General features: G+C 38.5%; 1 protein-coding gene across 1 annotated transcript; it reads right to left on the bottom strand.

Moving 5' to 3' along the window:
• Window positions 1–4993: 4993 nt before the first annotated feature.
• LOC125212022 (cellulose synthase-like protein G3) lies at window positions 4994–9473 on the bottom strand. The gene is made up of 6 exons (XM_048112025.2): window positions 8858–9473; window positions 7688–7822; window positions 7459–7584; window positions 6714–7145; window positions 5787–6134; window positions 4994–5716 (listed from the first exon to the last, which is right to left on the bottom strand). Exons 1-6 carry the CDS (start codon window positions 9410–9412, stop codon window positions 5180–5182), a joined length of 2133 nt encoding a protein of 710 aa, XP_047967982.1. The 5' UTR covers window positions 9413–9473; the 3' UTR covers window positions 4994–5179.
• Window positions 9474–9784: the final 311 nt, after the last annotated feature.

Raw genomic sequence — 9784 nt, 5'->3', positions numbered from 1 at the left:
ATTAATTTCGTCCGCCCAAAGAATTAACAAAGCAGCCTACTAGATTATTATGTAACACATACTCCGGAGCCCAAAACAAATAGCCACTAACCCAAAGAGAGAAAAGAATTAGTACTCCCATTTCACAACACACATACTCACTTGCCATTTCATTTAAACCAAAACCCCATTTAATAATATTAAAGAAGTAAACAAACATTTCCATCTCAAATCCCGCCGGGTACCCTCTCTCCCTATACTGTTATATACTCCAAGAACACAACACTAAAAGGAAATTAGAGATCTGCCGCTGCTTCCGGATCAGCCGCTGCCGGATCCAATTCGTCACCCCGCACACACCGCCGTCGTCGCTCAGCGCAACAGCAGACGCTGAGTCGCTGCTCACCTGCTCCGGCAGCCCCAATTCTACCCCGAAACAACCCCATTTTCCCATTAAAGGTTCGTTCTTGATTTAGCTATCCGGTTCTTAATTCGGTTGCTTCGGTTTCTTCAATTAGTTGATTGATTCCAGATTTACAGTATATGGTGCAGGAGGATGTATGAATGAAAAGAAATAGAATTGGATGTTGGCGTATAGGAGTGGGGTGTATACCTTAGATTGATAGATTTGCAACTGAACGAACAAACAGGAACTCCCTCTCTTTAGAAGAATGAAAGAGTTTATTTCTAAGACACTGTAGAATAACAGGAGAGAGGGAAAAATCTGCACATGAAATTACATTGAATCTGTTTCGATGGGGAATAACAGGAGTAGAACTTGATTTGTGAAAGAATTGTGTGAGATTAGGGTAGAAAGAAAGTAAAGTCTTTGGAATCAAGATAAAGATATTACAATTTAATTAAATTAATTTGGGCTCAAACCCTTTGTATTTCATTTAAATTACGTAGCTCACAAATTATGTTTCACAAGATCGGACTTGTATTATTTCTTTAATTTTATTGGATTCATTGCGGAATTGAGTCCATTAAATATTCCTCACGGAAAGGAATTATTAAAGTTTTTAATTTGCTATTACACCATCACCAATTCGAGCAAATAAATTCACCAAGCACCTGTTGCTCAAAGCCACGTCACGTAATCAACGAAGTCGACTCGGTCAACGCACAGTCAAAATCCTAAATCAAATTAGGTCACAAGAATCGCAAATAACCAAAATTTACTCGCCAATTAATTCAGGGACCTCGTGGCATTAAAAACATTAAATGTAAAATTTTAGGGTTCAAAAATTAGAGTTCAAAAAGTGGAGCGTTACAAAAGCCCTCACGGTTTTGCTCATGGGGTACTCCCCAAATGGTCTCATACTAATGGAGTTGGGGAAGCTCATATATATGCTTGCAATCTTTGTTCATTTTCCAGTGTGGGATATTGTTTGCCCTCACAATTTCGTTCTCTTCTTCTCCGACGTGAACAACCCTGGTTTAGCATAAGTTTTGCTCGATAGGAAGACTCGAACGACGGACATATAACGATCGTCAATCTACGAACGCCAATCACCCTCGATATCTAGGGCCAAAATAACGCCGAAGTAGGTCGACCAAAGCTGTAACAGCCCGCCCTCCTAGGGTACAATAAATGCGGTGACTGCTACCAAAATGTACTTAAAGAATTTAACATAGGCTAGGGTTTCATTTAAAGAGTTTTGACCAAAGTATTCAGAGGGACTATCAGAGCATTTAAATCAATATCTTAATCTAGAAGCATTAGTGAGTAAAAGAATGGTACCATAATTGACGATCAAAAATCTTAAGAGTTTGACAAAGTTTCCAAGATAAACCACAAGAAGTCTAAAGCCTCTAAACCGAAAGAAAAAGTGCAAGACATCCAAATAATACTAAAGTGTTTCAAAGAAAATTCAGCGGAAACAACCAAGAGAAAATGCAGCTATGTATGAAGACACAACTACGCTTGAAGTTCGAAAACATCCATCTTAATTAGTTAATATGCTCAACACCCGCCACCGCTCGTCGTCGTTTAACCTGCACATAAGAACACATGCAGGGCTGAGTATTTTGAAATACTCAGTGAACTCGTTGCCAAAACATTTTATAAGTTATTCCACCCTTACCATAGTGAACTCGAGGTTTTACAGTTATCAAAATAAATATTCAACGAGTATCACAAAAATATTATCATAGACTGGCAAGTCAAACAATCTCCCCATTTTCTCAAAAATTTATCGATCACAATCTTTCCATAGTGCGACGAAAGTGTGGCCACACTTTTCGCCCACGAGACCGGCCGACTAGCAAGGACGGCTCCCGATCCCACCGTGTTCACAGCCTGGTAGGGTTTGCGGCCCGTACTCAGACCCGAATTCGTATAAACATATCCATAGCCCTATAGCCCAATAGAGCGAACTCACAAACTAGGCATCAGGCGCACAATATCACAACAAAACAGACATAGGCATGGCATAACAGTTAAACCACCCTTATTTCTCCACATTCATTAGTTTGCGCATAAAGGAGTTTAAGAGTAAAGCCCACCTCGACTGTTTAGATTTCAAGTATGTTCTTTCCTTTGTTATCCTGCTTCGCAACCGAGGTTTCACCGTTTAATCACATAGGCATATATCACAAATCAGATTCAACACAAACTCCTAACTCATGCATGTCTCAACACTTTTCCCTTTTTCCACCGATTTATCTTAGCATCATTAATCAATCAAGGTCATGTTCATCGCATAAGTTCTATTAGCATCTTAACTCTAGATCTACCATCAACATATGTCACACAAGAGTATTTTGCCAACACACAACACACACATACACAACACGCACACACACACGCCACACACACACAAACACGCACACACACACGCCACACACACACAAACACACGCCACACACATGCATACATATTTCCATATCCCATTTATCCCACTTTCACTCAAACAAGATGCATGGGAGTCCAAGAATACCGATTAATTGGTTAGAAAGAAGAGGAATCGAGTAGAAAGAGGAAGATTAATATGAAAATACCTTTTTGAGAAAAACGAACGGTAGAAACTAAGTATTAGACTCGGTTCTTCAAGATTTTTGGATCAAACTTCAATTCTTCTTCAAAAGATGACAAAATATTGGAGAATAGAAGAAAAATTGGAGAGAGTGAGAGAAGAGAGGGAGACGTGTACTATGGGTAAGGGGGCGAAAATTATGGGGCTAGGGTCAGGGGTTTCTCTTATTTATATAGTGCTCAAAAAGATCTTTAGGTAAATAAATAGAATATTTGGTAAGATTTGATTGTACACAATAAAATATTGTGGAGTAGGGAAGAAGAATTAACAAAAATAGCTCTAGGGCAAAGTCATGTAGTTTTCGAAAATTAGGGCTTTTTAATTATCCAAGATTTTGTTTTTGAATATTTTTCGGAGTAGAATAAACTATCACGGAGCAAAATAAAAATAGGAATTCTCCCAACTAGGGATTGAAATAGGCGTGTAGTAGCCTTTTTAAATAAGGAATGGATTTTTAATATCAACTAAAATAAGGTATGACAAGATCTCTTGAGGTATGGAAATATTTGGTAGAATACTTAAATTCTAGGTATGGAAGGAAATCAAATAAGGGATCAATTAAACAAGCAAAATAATACTTCCTTCCCAACATGAGTGATTTTCGAAAATCACCAATAAATAAGGGGGTGCCGATTTTTCTCATAGAAATAAGGAATAAATTGGATTTTGGATTTAATTTGGATAAATATCCCAAGAATTAAATTAAATCCGGAAAAATAGAATTCCTTCTTCAAAAAGTCAAAGGGTTCGAAAATCTCAAGAATTAGGTGGCTAGATTTTATGGAAATTTTCTCTAATATTCTCACTCACCCTTAAACAAATAATTCACCTCATAATTTAATAAATCACATGCCACATCACATAATCAACAAGTTTGACTTTTCAAACTTCCAACGCAAACCCTAGACTCGACTCGGCCATAGCAACTCATGCAATAAATGCATTTCATAAATTAATTCACGTCTCCCACGTCATCAATAATAAATTTTAGGGCTCTAAAATTAGGGTTCGAAAATCCGGGATGTTACAGAAGCAGCTCGAGATGCCTTTGTGGCAGGATTCGACGCTGTGAAGCTCAATCGCCTACTCTTAAAAGTCACCAACCTAGAGAGGCTATTGTACGCGGCCAAACGTCGCACTGCGAGATAGATTTGGGCTCCTCCTTAGGGCGGTGCCATACAAGCAGGAGCCGCCACCAAATCTTAGCTAGCCGCCCTATTTGTGCTCTTACACGACAGCACCACCGTGTGCTGCCCACATCGATTACAACACAAAAATCATCTCGATACATTATGGCAGTCCAAATACAAGCCCCCTGCCCCTGTGTCGGGATGAAGCCGGAGCCGTACCGCCGCTATCCCTCACTGACGCCATAGTTGGATTATCCGTACTACTGCTGTCATTCTTCGTCATACAATGAAGAAGAAGGATACCACTTGAAAAATCCCTACTATAACCTACACCCTCCGTCCAAAAAAAATAGATCACAATCATTAATGGAAAGATTCTCTCTTACGTTTTCTCCTTATCTCTAACTTTTTTCTCCTTCTCTCTTACCCCACATTCCACTAATACTACTTCTCTCTTACTTTTTCTCATCCTCTCTTAATTTTTTCCCTTCTCTCTTAATTTACCAATTCTACATTAAAACCCGTATCATACACACTTTGTTCTGTTTTTAGTGAACGGAGAGAGTATTATATTATTCCCTCCGTCCCGGCTAAGATGACACATTGCTTATCCGGCACGGGATTTTAGGAGTTATTGGTTAAAGTGTTTAATTGGAGAGAGAAGGTGGGTGTAAGTATTAAAGTGGAGAGATAAAGAAAGATGAATATTTTAATAGGAGTGAGAAAAAGTGGTTGGGTGTATTAATTGGAGAGAGAACGTTACCAAAAAAGGAAATGTGTCATCTTAGTTGGGACAAACTAAAAAGAAAAACGTATCATCTTAAGCGGGACGGAGGGAGTATGAAATAAAGCGACAACATGGAGATATCATATTATTTTATTTTTCCATTCCATCGTTCCAAAGATGGGCTTAGAATCCACACAACATCCTTTGATTCTTAATAGCTATCATCATGTAAATATTATTCCTTCAAAGTTATCTAGTACAACTATTACAAACTACAAACTAGAGATAGAGAGAGAGAAACTTTTTCAGATGTTGACAATGGAAGAAATGACAATAAACAGAAGCGATGCAAGAACAAGTGAAATGATGGTAATCTTGGCAGGCATTCTTCCACCATCACTTCTCAACACCATGGCTTTATAAATTGGCAAGCTATTCGCGACGCCCATACTCGTCACTACCATTTGCCCCAATATCTCCTCCAAACCTCTATCTTTGAGAAATTGTAAGACTCCCCCCAAAAACGCCACTAGATTTATGATAGCAGCCGTTGATAACGGCACAAACATGGGAGACGAAACCCCAAATTCGAACATCCCCTCATCATACCGTTTCCTCATCTCTTCATCATCTACTTTGTTTGTCACATTGAATGATCTCCTACCAATGTCCAACAGATTGCTTATATATTCTAATGTTCCAAAAAGGTCGGAAGAAAGCCCCCTCACCAGCCACATTCTCTGATCATTCCACCATTTTCGAACCGAAGTGAACTCTATCAAGTCTTGTCCATAAGCACCAAGAAATAGGAAAATATTCAAGAAAAACCATGGATCTGAGGCCTAAACAAAGCCAATGCATTAGTCCAACAATGCAAACACCTTCTAGTATATTAGTTAGAGCATTACGTACCTTGGGGAAGATGGAGATGTTGTTGAGCATGGTTATTTGAGGGATGAAAGCGTAGAACATGATGGGAACTGACCAAAAGGGTCCAAAGGCATAGTAAGAGTAACAATGAGCCATGAATGAGCCTATATATCTTCTTCCGAATGTCAAGGGGCTATGCTTCGAAAGAGCCACTTCAAGAAGGCCAACATTCCATCGTTTAGTTTGAGCTAAGACATCGTTTAGGGCAATCGGCATCTCAGCCAGAAAGGCCGGCCTTGTAGGGTTGCAAAATACAGACTTCCATCCCTCACAATGTAGCATATAGCCGGTATAGTAGTCCTCCACCAATGACCCATATCGAAACCCTACCTACAAATTAATTAATTAATTACTCCCTCCGTCCATGATTAAGTGTCGTAAGTTGACTTGGCATGGGTTTTAAGAAATGTAATGGAAAGTGGGTAGTGAATGTGAGTCCTACTTTTATATACTCCCTTCATCCATTTCCATAATAGGGTTTTCTTTTTGGGCATGGGTAGTGACATGTCACACATTTCTTTTGGGCATGGGTTTTTAGGTAGTGGCTTTTAGTGGTTAAATGTAAAGAGAATAAAGTAGGAGTGAGAATAAAGTAGGAAGAAAACATAAAAGAGAGGACAAAGTAAGAGATAGATAAAGTGTTGCTTTTTTGCCATAAAAGGAAATACGTCACTTATAGTGGGATGACCTAAAAAGGAATACGTCTCACTTATATTGGGATGGAGGGAGTATTAGTTTTAAATTAAAATACATGTAGAATGAGTTAGTGGAATGCGTGGTCCATTACCAAATGTAGTAAAAAGTAAATGTGACACTTAATTGTGAATGGACGAAAAAAATAGTTGACACACTTAATCGTGGACGGAGGAAGTATATGTTTTGGGTTAAATTAAGTGAACTAGATCTAACCTCGGAGCCCCAATTGGTGTCCTTCTCATAATCACATGTAGTAACATCATGAGCTAGCTCTAAAATAGCTTGATCATTGATGTGGTTCTTGACAAGATGATCGGGATCTATCGGCCCGATCATGGAAGATGGGCCACCATAGAAAGCTCTCCGGTTGAAGAATGTGCCAGTTCCAAAGTAGTCGGGGCCTGCAAGCCCATTCATTCCCTCAGGGTTGATTTGATACATGCGCTTCATCTCGGAACCATAAGTATCTCTTTTGTTGATCCCATGAAATCGGGCAGGAAACTGAACATATCCTAAGTTGGGATTAACTGATTTGTCCAAGAAGTAGCACAGAATGTTTTGGGGTGTGGATGGATCGTTGGAGATCATGTCGCAGTCCAAGGTCAAGATTATTGGAGCATTTGTCAATGTTGCTGAGACCCGTAGCTTCAAACACAAACACAAAACATATCATATTATATAGGAGTACTTCTATATTATTGAGTTTTACTTCCTTCGTCAACGATTAACTGACACCAATTTCCTTTTTCATCCATCCACAATTAATTGACATTCTTACTTTTTACTACTTTTGGTAATGGACCTCACATTACACCAGCTTCACACTCACATTTCAAGTAAAAAATTAGGACTCATATTCCCCTAACTTTTTCAACCCGCTTTGAACTATATTTCTTAAAACATGAGCTAAGTCAAATGGGCTCAATTAATCGTGGACAGATGGAGTAGTATCTCTTACTAGAGCATTGAGAGCTCCGGCTTTGAAATGATGGTTTGATGTTCGTCTCTTCTGTCGAGATACGTAGATGAGATTAGGCATGGAACAACTTGCAACATCTATGTCTTCACCACTTTGTAGAAGAACCTGTTGCATATATATGATGTTCACAATGTATTAAACGACGTAGTTGGTTTCCTAAGAGTTTTAGTTCAACATGATTAAGATTATAATGTTGCTATTGGGTTACCTCAACAACAGAAGGATGATCGATGGAAGTGAAATCTTTTCCCCATCTGCTAAAGGCTTTGGTTCTGTATTCATCTCCAACATATCCTTTCTCAAGTATATCTTCTACTCTTCTTTTCATATCTTCATATAGCTCCTGCATTAAAATATTGTGGTTAATTAAATGATAGATTTCGACTTATTTGGATAATCATAGTGGTTATTATATATAATTTCTCATATATAAATGTATCCCTTTTGTATTACTAGTAAAAAAGCACATGCAGGTAACACAAAATTTGATCTAGTAGTAGTTTTGTCCAAATTTAATTAAATATATAAATTGAATTATATGCAAAAATGATATTAGTATGAACAAATAAGGCTTTTTATTTATTTTTCCATTCGTGTGTTCCAATAATGTCCCAATTTTACATGTTGGTCCATTATATTAATTGTTGCACTTCATTTTTACCATTTTTTGTCGTAGACTTATTTCACTAACTCTTTCTCACTCACAATTTATCACACAAAAGTACATAAAAGTACGACTCACATTTTATCAACTTTCTATTACATTTCTTAAAATCAATGCGGGGTGTTGGACACATATGGGAAGAAGGGAGTACAAGTTATAACAAAGTAGTATTAATCATTGATCATATATTCCAGTTTATTATCAACAACGGAATTCCATATATGTCATCTTATAAAAGAAACAAACAACGACTTGGATATCTGTCAAATAATACCACATTTGTATTTCTACCGTGATAGATAGTGGAACTGCCACAATATACAAATTATACACTCAACACCAAATTTCAAATAGTAAGACAAAAAAAAGGCTTATCTTCCAATCAAGTAAAAAAAATTCACCAATGCGATAATGACAAGTTCCATTGTGAAACACATTGAATCTTATTTATCACCATTTCACCTAGTAAGACAAAAAAAAGTTTTTATCTTCCAAACAAGTGAATATTATTCACCAATGCGACAATGACAAGTTCCAATATGAAAAACAGAGAATCTTAATATCTCAACATTTCACCAATTGGTTTGTTTCACATAATAAATTAAGAAATAATTTCTCACAAGAGCCGTAAGTGGATCAAATTGCTTGACAGACTGTGGACCTAAACTCAATGATAATATTATTTATAACAAAGAAAAATTGTAGACCAATTACCTTAATCTTCAAAGTCTGAGAGTCAAAGGTAACACTACCCGACCCGAAAAAGGCTTGTGGGCAGCGCAGCTTGATCCGATTCTCTTTGCAAAACGGCAGCCACACCTTCCCGAACCGGGCAGCTTCCATCAAAGCAAACAAAGTCAGCTCCGAAGCTCCATCGTCGGAGACATACACCGAGAGCTTCTCCGGCGGATAATCGTAGGCCAGGGCCGACAGGGCGGTGGCGGCGACCCGGAGAGGAGGCTCCTTGGAGGCGTCGGCAGTGCATATGAAGATGTCGAGCGCGGGCGGGATAAGGTCTTCAGGCAAGGGGTGTGAATGAAGCCGTGAGGCAACGGGGTTGATGCGGAAAGCCTGTGAATTTAGCCACATGAAAGCCAAGGTTATGTCGGCAGCAACCATCCACGCGGATATGAAGAAGCCGCGGTGGGTGGTTGCGGTTGCATGCCGGTAGAATAGGGCCAAGATGGCGGCGGAATATACCGTTGCGAATACCCGGTTAGGGATGCGGCGGGGGAAGGGTTTGAACCACTCTGCTTTTCTACTTTCCATTTTCTCTGGCTCTTCACTTTTACTATGGCTTTTTTTCTTACACTAAATTTAAAATTGAGAAAGTTACGTGCAGAGTGTGCTGACTGAGGGTACATAATCAAACATTTTTTGATTTGACAGACCAACTTAGAGCATCTCCATCGGACTTCCCAAAAACACCTTCTGCCATGTCATAAGGACTTCTCACTGCACAATCCGGACTTCCCATTGTCCTTCCCGCGCGGACTTTCCGCAATAAAAAAAAATTCACAAATTCACAAATATTCAATTTACGTTACATAATGAAAAGTTTGATATGGAATCGGATGGGAAAAATGCAACAACTTCATTAAAAATAACATACATAATTATATAAAAAAAAAACATTACAAA

Source organism: Salvia hispanica, chromosome 3 (assembly GCF_029641045.1).
Source record: "Salvia hispanica isolate PSC_SH4W2 chromosome 3, Shi_PSC_v1, whole genome shotgun sequence".
In the NCBI taxonomy this organism is placed as follows: Eukaryota; Viridiplantae; Streptophyta; class Magnoliopsida; order Lamiales; family Lamiaceae; genus Salvia; species Salvia hispanica.
Note: the sequence above shows the minus strand (reverse complement) of the source record. Positions and strands in the feature narration are given on the sequence as shown.

Bases quoted from the DNA above. Each gene is read 5' to 3' on its own strand.
- LOC125212022 (XM_048112025.2), bottom strand. From the start codon at position 9,412: ATGGAAAGTAGAAAAGCAGAGTGGTTCAAACCCTTCCCCCGCCGCATC. The intron at 7,585-7,687 runs GTAACCCAATAG...TATATGCAACAG, and splicing joins ATCATCCTTCTGTTGTTGAG to GTTCTTCTACAAAGTGGTGA. The intron at 7,146-7,458 runs GTAAGAGATACT...TTGTGTTTGAAG, and splicing joins CCGGAGCTCTCAATGCTCTA to CTACGGGTCTCAGCAACATT.